Source organism: Juglans regia, chromosome 7 (assembly GCF_001411555.2).
Source record: "Juglans regia cultivar Chandler chromosome 7, Walnut 2.0, whole genome shotgun sequence".
In the NCBI taxonomy this organism is placed as follows: domain Eukaryota; kingdom Viridiplantae; phylum Streptophyta; class Magnoliopsida; order Fagales; family Juglandaceae; genus Juglans; species Juglans regia.
Window position 1 is genome coordinate 40,688,844 of NC_049907.1, and position 19,932 is coordinate 40,708,775.

The window sequence follows — 19,932 nt, forward strand, 5'->3', positions numbered from 1 at the left end:
ATTTAGGATTGATATAGAAGCCTCTTTTGTGTGTATGAGACTTCCAAACAAATTTGTACATTGTTCAGTTTTGATTGGCCTCGGGAAATTGTTATTCTCTCTTCGAAAGAGCATTTCAGGGAACATCATCATATCGAATCATGTCACAGAATACTTTATAGATTTACGCGTCTTGTGCAGCATGTCATAAAAAAAAACACCATGGTTCACGAGGGGAAAAAAGTGCATTGCAATTGTCATCTGTACCATCAAGCATTTTACGAATCATTTGCCAACAAAGAAGCTTTTTGCTATAAAGTACTCATATGCACAAGGAAGCATTCGACTAAACATTTGCCAATGACAGTATTCTCCTTAATTTGTAACAAACGAATGAAAAGAAAATTTTGTTCTAAGACCGACATGTTTGTAAGTTAAACCCTCTGCCAGTGCCAGTATCTCATACTTGAAGTAAATTCTGAGATCAGCGATGACCATCACAGTATCCAGCATCTGCAACCTTTTGAATCTTGTGGGCCCTCAAACCATCGATCCCAAAATGGATTTATTGGGCCATTTGTCCTGCCAAACCAGAAGAAATATGATTTTATATAAAACGTCAAAAAAACTGATTCTGGGGAAAATTGAAGAGCAATGAAGACACAGGGTTGGCTTAGAAATATTACACTGGTAGCAAAGGATCAGGTCTTGTTTCCACATTGCTCAGCATTCTGGCATGCACATTATAAACATCAGCTAGTGAATCGATAGTAGCCAAACTAAAAATCAATAAATATTGAATAACTGAGTTATCCTATTCTCAAGTCGGTGTAGATCACACCATCTACATAACTTAAATGGTAATATTTGATTTGTAAGATTTAAATTTTGAAATTTATCTTCCAAATCAAATTATATCATCTAAGCAGTGTGTGGTGTAGAGACCTTAGAATAACAATACTCTTAATAACTGCACTATATATTTTTCTTTCTTTCTTACTCCTTGCATGCAGCCGAGGCCTTCTCCATCTTTTCAAGCTGTTCCAGCTCCTCCTGCATCAACGGAAATTCCAGTCATCCTAACAGCCAAAATTATAAACAAAGGAGAAAGAGCGTACATTAAAAAACTTAGAAGATAGCAAGAAGGGAAATTTTCTGATCAAGTACAGCAATTACAGACCACTTAAAAATTGAACTGTGAAGTCATTCAGAAACAGAAGGGTGCCAAAGAACCATCACATCTCCGTAGAGGATGTTTTTTGTCTCTCCAATGACCCCTACAAAACTTATGGCAATAGGCATCTAAATCCTCCCATGTAACTTTCAAAGTTACATGCAAGTCATATGCCACAGGAAAACTATGGAAAGAATTGGGACATATTGAGGTTAGCCAATATGGGAAGCACAGGCATTTGAGGGAAACAGAAGCACAGACATTAGGAAAAAATTTATGACACAGAAATTCCACAACAAAGGAGGAAAGAGAGAGAGATGTGTCATAAATACTCGCACTTAAAATTATCATAACAAGTTAGACTAAAAGTTTAGCCTCGTTTGTTTTCACAAGTCTTCTCAACTCATCTCATCTCATATTTACAACTTTCTCAAATTTCCACACAAAATAAAATAAACAATTCAACTTTTTCAAATCTCAAAACAAAAATAATATTAAAAAAATATATTCTAACAATATTTTATTCAACTTTTAACTTCCATTTCAACTTATCTCATCTCATTTGTGCAAACAAACGAGGTAAATCCAGTGGGTTTGGAAGTGAATAATGGAAAGTAGTTTCCCTACAGAAGAGAATGCTATAGTAGAGAACGTTTTCATGTAGCCATCCTTCACATTGGAAGTGTATCAAAATCAATAGAACATGACAAACACCTATTCCTTCCCTAACTTGAATAACTTACTTGAGTCAAAAAGCCCCAATGCCATTAACCTTCAATGTCTCGTCAAGGCAGAAGACGCTGTCACAATTATGCAATGTATACCAAAGGAGCTTTCCAAGAGCTCAATGGTAATTGATGGAAACTCTAGTGAAATTAATGGATGAAACTGATGGCTTGCTGGATGAGCCAACTCTACTGATTTATGACCCAATTTATCCAACAAAGAAAATAGCCTATTTTTTTCCAAAAAGAGGCAGTCAGGGTAAGGATAATTGCCTTTTCTTTTACAGGGGAAAAAAAGAAAGGTTAGGAGGATTTCAAAGTACAACTTGTTATGAAAAAAGTCCCTAATGTCCTGAACTTGTTCAGATGTTAACCTTCTCCTTTAGATCACCTTTTCTATAGCTTATAAGGTGTAGAAACATCAGGGTAACTTCTGGGTAAACAAAATATGCAGAAATCGCTCAAAAAGTTCCCAGACATACTGATTACATAAGAAACTAGCATTACCATGAGAATATGCCAGTTTGAGCAGGTGGCATAGCCCATTGAGTACTTGAGAATTGTAATGAAAATCTGATTCCTAATCTATGTTATTCCTAACCCATAATGACCTTTCTTTCATAAGCAAGACTCTTGTAAAAAAACTGTATCCTTCATCTACTCAAGCTACTTCAGCCCAATTATGCCTATGCTTAAATGTAACCTCTCTCACCCCAAAAATTAATCCTTCGATCCAGGTTTCATCTTGGAGGTGTATGTAGTACTTAAAAAGTGAAGAATTGCCTCCTCTGTCTGGCTTCACTAGTACGTCTGATCCAGAAAATTCAAAATTTTCAGAAAGTCTCAGGATAGTAACTCCTTCCTTGGAATTTTGGCATACTAAGGCACCTCAAAGAGTAGCTTTTTTTTTTTTTTTTGCTTGAACAGCTTCACTATGGAAGATCCTCACCATTGACTATCTAAGAAAATGTCATGTCATTGTGATAAATTGGTGCCGTATGTGCATATAGAGCAGAGAATCTGTGGATCACCTTTTTTCTCCACTGTGAAATTGCTAAACTACTAGAGTGGTACATCTTTGGATGAGAATCTGTGGATTATCTTTGGTCAAGTTGGATGGGCTTGAGTTATGCGGCTTATGCCCAAAAGATTAGTAGACCTCTTTGCAAACTGCAGAGAGCTATATGGCAACCCACAAATTGTAGCAGTATGGAAGAGGTTTCCTATCTGTCTAGTGTGGTACATTTGGAAGGAAGGGGATAGTATAAATTTTGAGAATTGTTTGCGGACAATAGAAGAGTTCAAGACTTCTTTTCAATGCTTTGTCCCTTGGGGTAGCTTTCTATATGGATATATGCAAAAGTCATTGTAAAGTACTTGTGTAGTTCTAGCATCATCAATACATAGTTCATCAAAATAAGAACCACGCATGTGTTGATAGTCAAACTTAAGAATCACCCAGAACTTGAAAAACTAGGTTGCTTGGTGTTAACTTGAAAATGAGAAAATCAGACTAATAAATAAGGTTTATATGCCGGTTTACTTTTGACCCATTCTGGTCTTAGCAGGGACAAGAGTAGGACAGCCAAAATGAGACACAGCTGCTTCAGTTCAAGAGAAATCACATTTATGGACTGGTTTATTTTGGACCGGAGTCTGCACTAATTCAAACCAGCTGAGTGTATCAATCATCAAACTGACAACTCAGCTTCTCAAGCCAAGACTGTATCCTGTTGGGTGCTTGAGCCAATGTTTCTCATATCAATCAAGGCTTTCCTTTAGTATTTTATTAAGACACGTTGCTTAGTGTATCAAACCTAAGCATCAAATAATTGACTATGCATTCCAAAAATTCATGTTGCTCAACGCTTACAAGAAACAACAGCAACTGAGTTTAGTTGCCAAAGGGAACATGGAATGCAGACAAAGTCAAGAAACAATCAAATGCACCCGTGTATCAATTACTTTCCATAGCTTCATCATTCTATACGCTGAAATAGCATAGACTACTACTTGGATGGAGATTCTAGATCCATTCCCAACTTGACAAAAATAGCTGACTTTCAGAAATAGCTGCTAAATTAAACATAATCTAACTTCGACTAGCTTATACTACAAAAGCCCAAATTTGTAATATCAAATTTGAAATCTAAAACTAACAAAGAAATTGGTGACTTTGAAGACAAAGCAACTAAGTAGATTCATAATTGCAGAGATTATCATCGTCTCGTAAACATACTTACAATCCCCTAATAAAGCCAACAAGCCAATAAAGAACTATACATCTAATAACACAAAATGCCAAAAACACATCATAGCAGTTGACGAAGTCCCAGAAACACTACGCTTACAAAGAAAAACAGAGCTTACCTCTAAGAATCTAGCTTCCTGTTCGAGACGTTTCAGTTCTGCCAGTACCCGATGTTTTCCTCTCGTATCAGTGGTTGACAAGGACTGAGAGGCTGACAAAGACAGAACCCGGTGGGTTATCGGACTCAAGGACTCAGAGCTACCCGATTGCATCTCAGCATACAACAACCAAAAAGGAATTGAAAAGCCCTAGCTTCACAAACAAACCACCTGCCAAAACCAACCAAGAAATGGAGAGATTCACCAAAGAGAACCCATTAGACAGGAAAACAAGGACGACCCAGAAATCTTCATGGATCCCACCATCAGCTCCTTCATTAAAGCAAAAAGGGCCCTTCGGCAAAGAAGCGGATCTACGAGGAAAAAGAGAGAGAGACAGGTTGGGGTTCTTGTTTGGCTTGTTTCAGCACAAACTTTTCAGGGGAACGAGGGGAAAAGAGAACTTTCTTGTCCTTGGGGTTGGTGGTGTTGGGTTGTTTTGTGTGAAAGCTGGTTCTCTTTTGTGATTCTCATTTTCTGTCTGTTTTGTATGTCTGTGACAGTTTGGGTCTCCCTGGTTTCGACTTCGTGCAGCTCCACGCGATGTTCCCTCTGCAATGACTGCGATAAGTCAATAACTTGAAAAGTTCTTTAAACGCAGCAAAAATAATTGAGCTCTCGGGCCCCTCCTTTCTACCGATCTCTTATACCGCTTGACGTGGTCTCGCCACGTGGCAACCATATATTTATATTAAAAAAAATCGATTATCATCTGTTCTTCTGTCTGGCCGTACAAAATAAATGAAAATGAAGAAGCAAATCGTTCTCAATTACCGTCCTAGCTACCGCTAAAATATTATTAAGAAAATATTTTTTTAATCCAAAAGTAAAAAATATATATTAAAAAATACTTTATTAAAAAAATATTTTTTTATAATTTTTTATTTTACTTCATAATTAAGAAAATATTTTTTAATAATATTATGATTTTTTTTAAAAATATTTAAACTAGTCATATGACAGCCTCCGTTGAGGGCTCCCGTTGAACTTAACATGTATTTTTTTATGTGTAATTTTTTAATTTATTTTTTATATAGATTTTTTTTACACTTATAAATATTTTTAAAAAATAAAATAAATTTAAAATATCATTAAAAAACACTTCCTTAATCAGAAAGTAAAAAAAAAAATCATTAAAAAATACTTCCTTAATCAGAAAGTAAAAAAACAATCATTAAAAAACACTTCCTTAATCAGGAAGTAAAAAAAAAAATCATTAAAAAACACTTCCTTAATCAGAAAGTAAAAAACAAATCATTAAAAAACACTTCCTTAATCAGAAAGTAAAAAAAAAAAACACTTCCTTAATCAGAAAATAAAATACAAATCATTAAATATTAATTTTTATTCTACTTCATAATTAAGAAAATATTTTTAAATAATATTATAATTTTTATTTTATTTTTTAAAATATTTAAAATTATTAAAAATATCTATATAAAAATAAATTTAAAAAATATATATAAAAAAATGCTACAGGCCCCAGCGGGAGCTCCCAGCAGGAGCCCCCAGCGGGGCATGTAGCATTTTCCAATGAAGAATAATTTTTTCCGGCCAAGCTACCAACATTTGGTCATCAAGCTCTTTTAGATCTGTATTTTATTCTTTCTTCCTATTTTTGTTTTCTTTTAATGTTTGGAAAAAATTAATCAAATGGTACAGAAAAATCTTGATCATATCTCGTGTCCAAAGCGAAACATTCTATCAAAAAACCGTCAAACACACGTACCAGCAGTTTTGAGATGTAAGATCATATTTTTTTAGTTTTAGGGCAGGTTTGGGGGTGAGATTCATCTCATTATTACACATTTTTTAAATCCACATACAAAATATAATAAACAATTCAAATTTTTCAAATCTCAATTCAACTTTTTCAAATCCCAATATAATAATAATATTAAAACACTAAAACAAAATACAAAATTCTTATTTCACCCCTCAAACCTACCCTTAAACTTTTGAGATAGAGCTGAGAGAAGAAGGTTGTGATGCGGATCGACCAAAATATTCTGACATCCATTTTTGCAGTCTTCCATTAGCTTCTGTCATGGCTTCCACAAAAGGCTCCTCATCACCCATTTTTGCAAACCTTTGTAGGATTTTCCTTACGACTTCTACCATGGCTTCCACAAGATCGAAATACTTTTGATACCAAATTGGTCACACACCAAGCTATGTAATTGTTGGTGGAAAGAACAAAATAAATGGAAAGACTCTAGGGTTTCGCTCAGAAGTCGATCTGGAGAAGGAAAAGTGCAGCTCTGGATAGGGACGAGGGCTTCTTCCAGAGGGCGTGGGTGGTTTGCTTTTTTGCTACCTACAGAGCTTCGAGATAGCTTCCTACAAACTGTAGGGGTGCTACTCGCATCATACGGTGCGGGGTAGCCCCTACCCGCCCTACATGGGCTTCATCCCGAGGGGTGGGAAAGGACTCCCAATCTGCTCCGCCTCCCGCCCACTTCAATAATGGACTACAGTCCACTAGGCTTAAAAATTATTTCTAAATCTAAAAGTGATCAAAAAATATTTTGAACACAAATTGTAAATTTAAATTTATAAATTATATTTTTTAAATTTGTTAGTATATATTTTGTGAAAGTTGCAGTGTAATACAAGAGTCAAACATTACTTAAGTATGAGTCTTGTAGTGTCAAGATAATCTATAAAAGGGTCACCCTGCTACACTACAACTTACACAAAGTATTAAGTAAAAGTTTTACTTAATACATATTAATATATTTATATATAGTAAAAATAAAAAATATTTATAAATAAATATATATTTATATCAAAAAAAGGGGCCCGCCCTGTTAGTGTCTTGCGCTGAGCGATGTGTAGGGCCCGCTGCCCACCCCTACTATAGAGAGAGCTTTGTTTTGTTTTTTAAATCACTTAACACGTGGCAAATCCACGTCAATCAGCAAGGACAAAGGGTAACATTGAAGGGGACGAATAACATTTTTCAAAATATGAATGCCACAATAACCTCAAGGTAAAAAAATTATTTCTGTCAAACTAATTTGATAAGTCAATTAAAAAATATAAATACCATAAGAACCTGAAGGAAAATACATATAGAGACCCGAGAAGAGGCAAGTTCACAAAAACAATTTTATCCGGATGGATTTGGCCGATTTAATCTCAATCGATCCGAGATCGAATCAGTTTCAATATATTTTATAACCGATTTAAATTAGACCAATTATAACCGATTTCAATTGATTTAATTTTTTTATAATCTAAAATAGATTTCATTTCATTTAATGAAATTGAAATTACAGTTGTGACTAAAAAATATAAGGAAAAATTCATATTACAAGCCAAACTACTCATTTGTTTGGGACTTCTCCGTACACAAATTTCTTTGTGGCGGACATTGTCTTAACTTTTATAAACTCTCTAATGACAAAAACTTCTGAGATTTTAATCTCGATTTTTCTAAGAATAAAACACTCTATAAAAACAGAAATAACCATCAACCAATCTCCAAATGAGGAAAGGGTATCAAACCGCCATCCTCCAAAGAATGAGAGGAAAAACCACCCACCATCCTCCAAGAGAGGAATGAGACAACTAACTCCCATCCTCCAAAGAAGGAGAGGGATTCTTTTGCTATGGACAACAAGTCTAATAGCCTATTTCTTTTTATTTTTACTTAACACAAACAATATAACAAAAAATACATAGGAAATACTGCAAACAGAACTGCAACAAAATAAAAACTTGAAATACACTGAAACCGAAAACATACTGAACAAGGAGGCTGTAGTCATGCGCCACGCTGGGAGTGTGCCAAACCGTCGATCCTGACCAAGATCGCTAACCCTAGAAAAGCCCACGCTGGGAGTGTGCCAAACCGTCGATCCTGACCAAGATCGCTAACCCTAGAAAAGCCGCGCGTGGCGACAACAGAGCCCTTTGTGTGGTGGCGCATGGAGGCCACGCGCGCACTTTGACTAGCGTGTGTGGATCACGCGCCGCTCCTTTTGACGAAATTTTCAGCAGTCTGAAAGATCGGCGGTTTAGGAACCTCGCGGTGAGGCACGTGGTCGTTACTAGCCACTAGAAAACCTCACAACGGAGCTTTTCCATGCTTTGACCAGAAAAAACAAAACAAAAACAAAAGAACATAAACTAGAAAAGAAACAAACTGGAAAGACAAAGATTCTGGGCTGGGAGGAGGAAGGGGGGAGGAGCCGAAGCTCTCACCCCCTGGCTGGTTTCATTTTTTGAGATATTTAAAAATAATATTTTATCATCTCAACTCAACTCAGTTCAACATCCAAACGTACCTTAACATCGTCGAAAATAGTAACTTTTTGTGACGATTTTTACCTATTGTTGAAACTGATAAAAAATGACGCTTTTATTTTGTTAGAAATGCGGTGATTTAAAAATCGCCAAAATAATCAATTGCAACGATTATTAAGAATATTTGTGACAATTTTGAGCGTAGAAAATGATTTTATTTTTTGCAGTGCTAAAATGATTTCGGATTGTGATAACTGATTTAAAATTGTATTCACTTTTAAAGCCATGTTTGATAACGAAGTTTTTTTTTTTTTTATTGTATAAAAATACGATACGATTAAACATATATTAATTTTTTTATTAGTGTATTCAATAACAATAATAAAAAACTGAATATAAAACTATACTTATTACTTAATAGTCTTTATTTTCTTCGTATATGATCAGGCAAACAAATATGGATAATCGAGGCTAAATGTATTAATTGGATAATTTAGATTCGTATCATATTTTTATAGAAATTAGTAAATGAGTTCATATTTTAAACTCTCTAATACATGTGCTCGAATTGCATTATATGATTTTTATATATTTTATTATTGAAACATTATTCAATTAATTAAAGATTGTCATAAAGTACTCGATCCAGCCCGTTGAATTGATCCTTATCCGAATCTGATTTCTCGATTGAACACTGATAAAAGCTGATGATACTATATATACGCAGCCCATAATTTTATTTATTATTGTTAGAAATATTAGATTAAAGTACATAACGGAAGCGATATTACCTCATCATAAATATCTAGGATCTAGTGCGGTTGTTCCACATATTTTTTATCATCGTCGTCGTTCATTCAGAATTTCCTGTATCGATGGTAGAGTGTGTTACATGGTAATACCAGAGCAACACCCACATATTCCACGACCTAAATGTCGGAACTAGAGAGATTTCTTATTTTTTATGCAAGTATCATCCAAAGGGGAGAGGGGCTATGTAAATAGTCCCTCTAAGTGTAACCCCCGACTGGCCCTTAATGGCCAGTCATCAAGTCTCATGAAATGATTCTTAAACCACTTCATAACCACTAAGAAAAGGTGAATGGGTGCCCCTTTCTTACAGTTATATATTTTAGACATCAGGAATAAAGCATGTATATGGAAAATGGATAATATATAGCTAGGTAAAGAGTTCTACATGAGTTCATTCGTCCGGTTGATGTTAATATATATATATATAATATTTTTAAGTGATTTCTCATTTAAATAGCTGATAAGGATGTGTTATATTTTAAATGACTTTTTATATGAATAATTCTACTTATAAAATTACTTACAATAAGTCTTATGTGCGATTAGAAATGATCAAATCAATAAATATATCTAGATAATGCTCCGTCTGGTAGCATAATAAAAAAAATGGATTCTTTTTATTTTTAACTTTATAATAATGGAGCGTGTTACACTATGAGCCTATCGGTTGATCAATTAATTAATTAATTTATCATTTTAGGATGACCCTTGCAAGTGACATCTGAATTATTACTTCTTTCTAAGAACATTAATTTATCTTGAAAATATTATAGAACAGACAAAAAAGGCAAGTGTTTTAGCATTTTAGTTTTCGTATAAAAAGGACAATTAAGATTGTTGCGGCGTTAGTAATGGGACAATGTGATGTTAGAATATGTAACTATACTTTATATATATATTCATAACCATTTTATATGAAAACGTAGAGAACCCGTTAAATATAAAGATACTTTAATCTTTGCATTCTTTCAAAAAAACCAAAAAAAAATCTTTGCATTGACAAAGGGATGAATTAGAGCACTACTTTGAGATAAATAGAACTTACAAAAAATAAATTTATAAATTAACACGATTTTATATGATACATTAGATCTATTTTATATTAAAATAATTTTACATAAATCTAACTTAAAATATCAAATCATGCTAATTTTTAAATTTATTTTTATAAAATTTTTTTATATCTAAAACAACCGGAAATTTATATATTTTAAATTTATTTTTAACTATAAACAACTAAATTAAAATCTAAAATTCCGGCTCTCATGTTCCAACCTCCCATGCCCCCTTATAAAAAAAGAAAAAAGAAAAATCCTAGATTATACAAATTAATACATAATAATATGCAAGACAGGACTCTGTAACTCAGAATTAAATTATTAAAAAAAAAAACCCTCAAAACTCAAAGGCACACGTGTCCAGCCGGGGAATTTTTGAACTGATAGTTCTGTACATAGTACTTGTACTCTTGCATGACATACAGGTGTCGTCCACACTGCCACGAATCTCCACGTGTCACCCACCTTGAATATCCTTTCCGAGCAATGTCGATCCCCAGCTCCTTAATATTGCTCAATTCACGACGAGTAAGCTGAAAATGTCGGCTACTCTCTCTGCAATTTTCATCGAACCTTATGAAAAGGACCATCCCAATTTGTTCATTCAACTTGGCCGCGGCAAAAGCCCCGCCCTTTTTGCTGTCCTACATTGCAATTTCTCCCAAGAAGCCCGTGCGTCTCTCCGTTCACTCTCTAGCCGATGAGCCTGCACGCAAGAGCCCCCCGGAGTTCCCCAAGGTGCCAAATCATCAACCCAGTGTCCCACCGGAAGTGCCACCAGTTCCTACCACTCCGGATATTGACCCGGGGAGTATTCCGGCCGAAGTGAACACTAATCCTCCGCCGTACAGTCCTCCTGGGACGAAACCAGGACCGGAGTTCCCGAGGACTTCTATACCGCCACATCCAGACCCGGGACCGGAACTCCCGAAGCCTACTATACCGCCGCGTCCCGACCCAGATATACAGCTTCCTAAACCGGACGTAGTGCCGCCTTATCCACCCGATTACGTGCCACCGAATCCCCCAGGGCCTGATATCGTGCCTCCGCCACTACCGACTCCGCCACCGGGTATCAGTCCACCGACTGGGCCATATATTTTGGAGGAAGTGCTTCGCCGGGGAGTGGGCTTTTGGTCATGTTTTGAATTTGAGCTTGCTGATGTGGGTAGATGGTGGCGCTAATCGAGTACGTGCTGGCAGTGATGGATGAGCGTCCGAATGTACTGATTTTGGAATTTTCAATGTTTTCGTACAAGTAGTGTCGATGTTGCATGATCTAGAATCCTAGATGAGAAATGCGACAAAGTTTATGAAATCAATAGGGTCGTACAATTATACTGAGGAGAGAGATGTGAATGTGCCAAACGCTAGATCAGATGTCAAAGGACAAGTAAAAGCAAAATTCCACTGGCAAATGCACTGGATTTAAACGAGAATCTCACATAAACGGTGCCAGGAACAGTTCTTTTACTATTTAGCCCGCGTGTGTATCATTGTCCTCACAAGGATTGAGTAGTGCTGCTGCACGTAAAGATCAAAGTACTTCATGTATCGGTACTGTTCTCAAAATAAGTAATATAAAAATAATAACATAAGAGGATGGAAATATATAATATAGGACCACACGATAAGATAAGAGAATGAGAATGACAAACCCAAGTTCATGTAGCATTTTGTTGATAAAAGATTTTGGTAGCGGGCCTCCATATTTAACCCTTCACTACACGATAATTACAACAGTGTGCATGAGTTGGTTTAATCTGAATTTAACTTGCAAAAGTACTTTTGTAGGCTAAGCAATCATCTCACTGGCGTGTATTCATCTGACAATTTGAATTTAAAAACAAACTTATTGACTGTTTTTTTGTCCTTGTTTGCACATCATGACTTTAATCGATTACAGACTTACAGTACTTCGGGTGGTTATCTGATGATTCTGACCCCTCTTCCTATTTTCCCTTCCTTTGTCCTGCGGTCATTTTGGGACTAAAGATGCCATCACGATCATGTAGAGACATCGTCGATCTGTCTGCTAGACATTCATCTGTCGACGAAAATTGTTCTGCGGATACAATAATTTGAAAAAAATTCAAATTAAATGTAATTTTGAGGTGTATAGAATACTATCTTTAAGGTGATGATTGCCTCTACTTAAAAGAGTTTGCTATAAAGTTACAAGCAATTCACATCTAAAATACAACAAAATCACAAACTGCAGATAGTACTTCTAAAGTTTTTCTTTTAGAATTTATCTACAAAATTATGTAAATGACTAAAAATATGAGAGAATGAAATGTATAAATTCATGAATCTCATCCTTTATTTATAGAGATTGAAATGACACTATGTGAAAATTTATAATTCTTAGCTTGTGACTTTTCAACTGGTAGGTATAGTTTAAAGGTCATGTTGTTTCATTTAGAGACCAAAGAACATGATTAGTCAAGTGGTTGGACACCTTCCTTTTACAAGGGATGTTACTGGTTCGAAGCACTTATTCAACATTTCAGTTGAATTTATTTTGAAACATTGCACTCATCCAAGGGGATCTTCACACAGGTCGGTTCGGCCCACGCCATACATTGTATATGTTCGGCCCATGCATGATGTCTCTCTGGCCTAAAATTGTGCCTCTTCGGGCTTGGCCCACATGCACCCCTTAGGATATTTCATAGCTTTGTTAAAATTAAAGCATCAAAGTGTAGTCATGATGATTTGAACACATACCATTTCATTTGAAACAACACATTCTTACCACTGAATCAATGCATTTTTTTTGAGATAGTAATTCACGAAAATAAATAATAACCTACATTCAATAAATTTAATATCATAATCTATAATGAATATAACAATCTCCCACTTAGATTGCGATATTAAATTTTCAATCAAATACTGATATCGTCATGCATACAAGAAGATATCTTTCGACTTAAACCTTCAATTAGTGTAAGTATCTCAAATTCTTAACAAAGTCAATGGTGACGTAGGCTTAAACCAAGACTTTATACGTCAAGAACGAAAATACCACACACATGATTCCATCCAATTTTAATGAGATAACTCACCAATCATTTGCACTAATCCACGTGCTCCATCCTGACATTCAAGAACATTTACAAAAGTAAACCTTAAACTTTTGCTAGAAGTTATTCCCACATTTTATGTTCACATAGTTAAAGTTTATTTCGTGTCTCTGTTACTTCAGATACTTATACAACTATTAAATTTCACTAACAGTATAATACTCATCCTACATTTAGCGTAACAATCAGCACTGACCATCCTGAAAAGGTTTCCCACATTAAATTAAATTTCAATACTATCACAGCCACATAAATGTAACTTCTTATTACCCATTAAACCTTAAACTATTTATTAATAATATAAGCTTAGGTTTCTATTATAGGTGACCTTTTTTAAAATAAAGGTTTCAAACCTATTTCACTAGATGTACTATTCACCAAATCTCTCGAGAGTCCCTTTGTGAAATGACCCACTAAGTTTTTACTTGACCACACATATACAATAGTGATAATACCATCACTTATTAATTGTTTAACATATTCATGTCTCAATATAATATGTCTAAATTTTCCATTATAGACTTTACTATAAGCATTTGACATAGTAGCTTCACTATCATGGCGCAAAGAAATGGCTGATATCGGTCGTGGCCACAACTTTATGTCAAATAACAAATTCCTCAGCCATTCTGCCTCTTTGTCGACTGCCACCAAAGCTACAAATTCAGATTCTATTGTAAAATATGAAATACACGTCTATTTCTTAGAAATCTATGAAACAACTTCACTATCAAGGATGAAAACCCAACCAAACGTTGTCTTATTATCACTTGTATTTGTAATTTAACTAGCATCACAATATCTTTATAGTATAACAAGAAAATTAGTATATACAGTTCTAATAAACTAATTCTTTTAAGGTTGGCAAGTACGATGGCGTGTTAAAATTAGAAGTTCGTACACACACATATAAGCATTATTTATAGATAATTATATATATAATTTCAGTGTTATAATAAGCTGCGAGATCCTCTCCATTTGTTGTTGTTTTCCCCTTTCAAGGCTGGAAGAGTTTGTTCTGATTGGAAGAGTTTATTAATCAATGGAGTTCAATCCAATGGTGTGCAGTCCAAATGGTCTTATCGAGTGCTCCCTAGAATTACAAATTAGGGCTGGCCATATTTATTTACCGCCACGTGACCCCATACGACGTGATGTGAAAATTTATTCATCATCTATTTATTTATTATTTTATAATATGATATATAAGTTTATAAATAAAATATAATAAATAATTTTAAAATAATAAAAATATAATAAAAATTAGAATGATGACTAATTTACGTATTTAATTTTTTCTTATGAGAAGAGAAGTCACATATCTTAATTACACGTGTCCACACAACAAGGTTCACCTATCTTCGTCGACACAAAAAACAGAAACAAAAGTAAATCCAGTACGTGTTCTTGTGGCCCAAATGCCCAACAACATCAAAACCGCATCGCACCCTTCCTTGAATCACACGAAAAATCTCTCTTTACGAAGCCCATCTACATTACATATAGTACCACCCATGACCCAGCCTGAGCTCACCACCCTCCTTCATTTCAAGAAGTCCAAAAATCCCACCGCTAGGCGACATTCTCCATCACTCGCCTTTCACACTTGTCACTTGCTCCCTTTCTGTAACAATGGCGTCCCATCTCGGCGTCAATCCACTCGTCGCGCACCAACATCCATACAAGCACGAGTACAGGCACCCTTTTCATCAATTACCGGCACTTGAGAAAGTGCTACTGGTCCAGGGAGCAAGAAAGAGGAGCGGAGGAGGACGGTTGAGAGCTAAGGGTCCTGATGGCGGGGACTCGTACTTGGACATGTGGAAGAATGCAGTGGATAGAGAAAGGAAGGCCATCGACTTCCAGAAGATCGTCGAGACCTCCGCTGGGACTGATAATCGGAGCTTGGAGGAATTCGAGAAGAAGAGCGTGGAGTTCCAGAAGATTCTGGAAGTCCCCAGGGAGGAACGGGATCGGGTCCAGCGAATGCAAGTGATCGATCGGGCGGCCGCAGCCATTGCCGCGGCACGCTCGATTCTTGAGGAGACCGGGTCTACGCCGCAGGGCGGGAGCTCCGGCGATTTCGGGACTTCGGGGGTGAGTGGCGATGCTAATCAAGAAGGTAATCGGACTTCCCGTTGAGTGTTTCATTTTTGAATTTTAAGTCTGAACTTGGATTGGTGCGAGGAATTGTTTAATTATGTCTTTCTAATTAGTAATTTTTCAAATGGGACCCGAGTATTCGAGGTCAAGTAATAACATTAGAAATTTGTGGGTAATATATCATCGTTGGCGCTTGGTCAGTGTAAGTGTATGTATGAAAATATTTTATCAAGGCCATGCTTCCGATAATGTTCTTCATCATTAACTCATTCCGTAAAAATGTAAGTTGACAACATGGTGATATTTGGTTGTTGGAGATAATAAGAAATTGAACATTGGTGAGAAGCAATACTTACAATAAATATATAAAAACAAAATAAAAGAATATTAGAGGCACATTTGGGTTGGTCTGTAATTGGATCACCCTACATGTTGTCCTATTTGTGACTCATGTTGACACTCTCTCCTTTATAAAAAAAAAAACAATGATTTCATAAAGAAAGACTTGAAGCCAGAAAATATCTGTATCACAAACTTATATGGTCCCTATACTTCGCCAAAGGCGATTATCAGTGACTCTCTAATGACTCTCTAATGCAGGCAATTCTGTTGTAGTTTCGATGGTGGTAGTTTTCTTGTGCTAACATTTGAGCCAATGTTCTTCATAATGCTAATTGTTCCTTTCAATTTAACCAGGTACTCGGGGTAGGAGCATATTCGTTCCTCGAGCAGAAAGTTCTGGAATTGGAACTCCTGGTCCAGATTTTTGGTCGTGGTCACCTCCTGTGGATGGTGATAGAAGTTCAGATGGTGCTAATGACACGTTGATAGCTGGACTATCTTCTGTGTATCCAATTCCAACCAACCCGATTGTTGAGAAAGAACGGTCTGTGGGGTTTCTCTCAATCCCATTTGAGAGTAAACTCTCTGAAAACAGCCACAACCCTCCTCTTCCACCCCTTCAGTCATTGATTGAGGTTGAGAAAGTTGAAGCCTCTGAGTCTGGTCTGGTGACACCTTCCTTAAAAGAGGAACAGGAACTTGGCTTTCAATTTTTTGCACATGCGGCAGAAGCAGCTCATGCTCTTCATAAGGTGGACGAGCCTGCATCCCATGGAGTGAATCCTGATGGGTCAAAGTGGTGGAAGGAGACAGGAGTTGAGCAAAGACCTGATGGTGTGATTTGCAGGTGGACAATGTCCAGGGGTGTTAGTGCTGACCAAGGTGTTGAGTGGCAAGAGAAGTTCTGGGAGGCTGCTGACGAGTTTGGCTGCAAGGAACTTGGTTCTGAAAAATCTGGACGTGATGCAACAGGAAATGTTTGGCGCGAATATTGGAGAGAATCAATGTGGCAGGTTAGAAAGAATCTCTCTCTGTTTTTTTTTTGATACATGGGGGAGGGTGGATTCGATCCTTGGTCCTCTTAGTGAGAAACCAAGGTATTGCCAATTGGTCCAAAGGACCTCGGCGAAAGAATCTCTTCTTGAACTACGACTCTCTTACAAATTTAGGATTATTCAAATTGAATTTGCCTGTCTGATTTATGGCAGCGAGGTAACCCTAGTTTGTGTTAGATGATGGCTCCAATGGGTTACCTTGCAACAATATGTAGCTTAATCAAACTGTAGGCTACATCAGTTGTTTCAAGTACCATGAGAAGCATGCAACAGGGATTGAATTGAGGCCATTGGTATATAGTGCAGCGTTGCAAATTTAGTATTTGTACAAATCAACATGTGAGGGGACCCCAATTAGCTGATGAGCCAACCCAAACTTTAATTTAAATCAATACTTAGCTGAGTTGAGTTGATTATAGCTTTAATTGGTGGCTCATACTGCATGATTATTTGCTGCCTTCACTAACATTGAACCTAGTAGAACCTGTTGAAAGGTTTTTAATATTATTTGCTACCATCTCTAGAGATATTTTTTTGTGGGTTTTTACTTTTATTCTTCACTTTTTCCATTTTTTTTTTATTTTCTTTAAATTTCAACAATATAAGTTGCATGAACATGGATTGCATTCTTAAATGATTTCTTCTGTTGTTCCCTATTTTTTCTGCAGTCTAAAAGATAAAACTGTTTTGATGCTTATGTTTGTATATTTCCTTTTGATTCTGGCAAAATTGAGTGGAGAGAACTGAATCTTGATTTTAATTTGTGCAGGATAGTGGGCTTGTTCACCTTGAGAAAACTGCAGACAAGTGGGGAAAGAATGGAAAAGGTGATGAATGGCAAGAGAAATGGTGGGAACATTACAGTGCCTCTGGCCAAGCAGAAAAATGGGCACACAAGTGGTGCAGCATTGATCCGAACACACAACTGGAGGCTGGACATGCCCATGTTTGGCATGAAAGGTATCGAACCTCATGTTTAAATTGCATAAAATTTGATACTCTGGTCCTCTAAACTTATGCACTTATAAAAATGACAATCCTAGAGTGGCCATACACATTTAGACCCGTTGAAGATTCTTTGGAGATAAAAGTAGATAGCATTTGGATGAAATTTAAAAACCACTGTTAGTTTGCACAACTTAAAAACCATGTACTTAACAGTGAATGGTATAATTTGCCCTACTTTTATTTTATTAAATTTCTGAGAATTTGAACTGTTGGAGTAGCATTTTTTTGGAGTTGGTTCTTTTTGGGGGATCCAGAAGAGCATGCTAAATAGAGGTTGTTTCGATTACTTCTTTAGAGGGTGCAACACGGAAGGTGGCCGGGTTAAATAGTTACAACCTTCATTCCTTGAGATGTAGCTCAAAGCACACGGCACGTGCTCACATTTCTCATATGTCATGTTTCATGTTGTCTTCCTATCCTGTCAAATTCTTTGTGATACCCCATTCTGATAAGTGATAAGTGATAAGGGTAGGTGGTGTATCAGATCCCACATTGCTTGGGAAGGAGAAGCTCTTGCTCTTTATAATGTTCCAATGGGGTTTCGATTGTATCATTGACTAGTTCTTTTGGAGTATAGGCTATCTGGCTTGGCCCTTTTATAGGGGTGTTACATTCTCATACAAGGAGTTTATAGTAGCTTGCTAATTCAAAATCTGCCAACATATGGTTACCTCTCAAAGATCACTATTTATTTTGCTAATTTCCAGGTAAAATTGTCCCCAGATTTATATGTGGTCTTTTGATACAATTGACAGGTGGGGAGAGACTTATGATGGACATGGTGGCAGCATGAAATACACTGACAAATGGGCTGAACGTAGTGAGGGTGATGGTTGGACAAAGTGGGGTGACAAATGGGATGAAAACTTTGATCCCAATGGTCATGGTGTCAAACAGGGAGAGACTTGGTGGGAAGGCCAATACAATGAGAGGTGGAATCGAACATGGGGTGAGCGCCACAATGGCTCTGGATGGGTTCACAAGTATGGGAAGAGCAGCAGTGGAGAGCACTGGGACACTCACGAGCAACAAGATACATGGTATGAAAGATACCCTCACTACGGTTTTTATCACTGCTATGATAACTCTGTCCAGCTGCGGGAAGTTCGGAATCCATCTGAGCTGTCATAAACTATATACTTCATTTTATTTTGTTATTAGCATTACTAGTTTACCTTTGTTGCTGCAAAGGATGGCAGTATATGTTATGTGGTTCATGGTTCCTCCGTACATATGTTCATCATAAGTCACAGAGCCCTTTCCCTATATGGTCACGCTATGAGGTGCTCTAACTTCCTTGTCAATACGGGTTTTGAACCCCTGTGATCTGCTTTGTAAGTTTGCAACCCACTTTACTCATTAATAATAGCTAATCTTGTTTTGCAAGAGAAAAAACTGTGTCAATATGATGTAGCTGTGGGTATTAATTCTGGTTCAAAGAAACAAACAAGTGAGGCGGAAAATAAGAGCTCGATTTATTTTATCCAAAGGATGGGATAGGAATTGAGTATAAGTTTAATCCAATCAACAATGATTACTGAGTTTTGGATGATTGTGTAACAATAGTGGTTGCCATTCGACATAACACGAGTAAAATGACATTCAATGAAAAACGGCAGAGTTGGTAAAAAGGAGGGTAAATGGTATAGAAATATACACCATACCATTTTCCATTTTAGTAATTGGATGGTGTAGTGTGTCAATATGATCTTTTGAGGGGTGAGGTTTAAAATGCTTGGTAGTTGAAGGGTGCAAAATGTATTTTATGTTCTTGTGAAAGGATGATATTTTTTCGAAGAATATAAATAAAAAGTAATTTAAAACCTCAGGTAATTTCGAGGAATACATTGCATTGATCATTTCTAGAGTGTTTTTTTTTTTTTTTTTCTGGTGCGTGTGAAGAAAAAGGAAGTAATTTGAAAGGGT

The 19,932-nt window shown here is 36.4% G+C and overlaps 3 protein-coding genes across 4 annotated transcripts; 2 read left to right on the plus strand and 1 right to left on the minus strand.

Annotated features, from left to right (window-relative positions):
- Positions 1–205: 205 nt before the first annotated feature.
- LOC108989470 (guanine nucleotide-binding protein subunit gamma 2-like) lies at positions 206–4,868 on the minus strand. Of its 2 annotated transcripts, XM_018963087.2 has the most exons (5): positions 4,552–4,868; positions 4,249–4,458; positions 980–1,032; positions 666–710; positions 206–561 (listed from the first exon to the last, which is right to left on the minus strand). In XM_018963087.2, the coding sequence occupies exons 2-5, from the start codon at positions 4,399–4,401 to the stop codon at positions 477–479; spliced, it is 336 nt and encodes a 111-aa protein (XP_018818632.1). In that variant the 5' UTR covers positions 4,402–4,458; positions 4,552–4,868; the 3' UTR covers positions 206–476. The 2 variants fall into 2 exon arrangements, with proteins under 2 accessions (XP_018818632.1, XP_018818631.1); XM_018963086.2 differs by having other exon boundaries at positions 4,249–4,867.
- Positions 4,869–10,985: 6,117 nt separating this feature from the next.
- On the plus strand, positions 10,986–11,594 carry LOC108989451 (extensin). The gene has a single exon (XM_018963054.1). It carries the CDS (start codon positions 10,986–10,988, stop codon positions 11,592–11,594), a length of 609 nt encoding a protein of 202 aa, XP_018818599.1.
- Positions 11,595–15,017: 3,423 nt separating this feature from the next.
- Positions 15,018–19,410, plus strand: LOC108989478. The gene is made up of 4 exons (XM_018963095.2): positions 15,018–15,620; positions 16,298–16,956; positions 17,768–17,958; positions 18,762–19,410. The coding sequence occupies exons 1-4, from the start codon at positions 15,131–15,133 to the stop codon at positions 19,135–19,137; spliced, it is 1,716 nt and encodes a 571-aa protein (XP_018818640.1). The 5' UTR covers positions 15,018–15,130; the 3' UTR covers positions 19,138–19,410.
- Positions 19,411–19,932: the final 522 nt, after the last annotated feature.

Bases quoted from the DNA above. Each gene is read 5' to 3' on its own strand.
- LOC108989451 (XM_018963054.1), top strand. From the start codon at position 10,986: ATGAAAAGGACCATCCCAATTTGTTCATTCAACTTGGCCGCGGCAAAA.
- LOC108989470 (XM_018963087.2), bottom strand. From the start codon at position 4,401: ATGCAATCGGGTAGCTCTGAGTCCTTGAGTCCGATAACCCACCGGGTT. The intron at 711-979 runs GTAAGAAAGAAA...TGTGCATGCCAG, and splicing joins GCCTCGGCTGCATGCAAGGA to AATGCTGAGCAATGTGGAAA. The intron at 562-665 runs GTAATATTTCTA...CTGGTTTGGCAG, and splicing joins CCTGATCCTTTGCTACCAGT to GACAAATGGCCCAATAAATC.
- LOC108989478 (XM_018963095.2), top strand. From the start codon at position 15,131: ATGGCGTCCCATCTCGGCGTCAATCCACTCGTCGCGCACCAACATCCA. The intron at 15,621-16,297 runs GTAATCGGACTT...CAATTTAACCAG, and splicing joins TGGCGATGCTAATCAAGAAG to GTACTCGGGGTAGGAGCATA. The intron at 16,957-17,767 runs GTTAGAAAGAAT...TAATTTGTGCAG, and splicing joins GGAGAGAATCAATGTGGCAG to GATAGTGGGCTTGTTCACCT.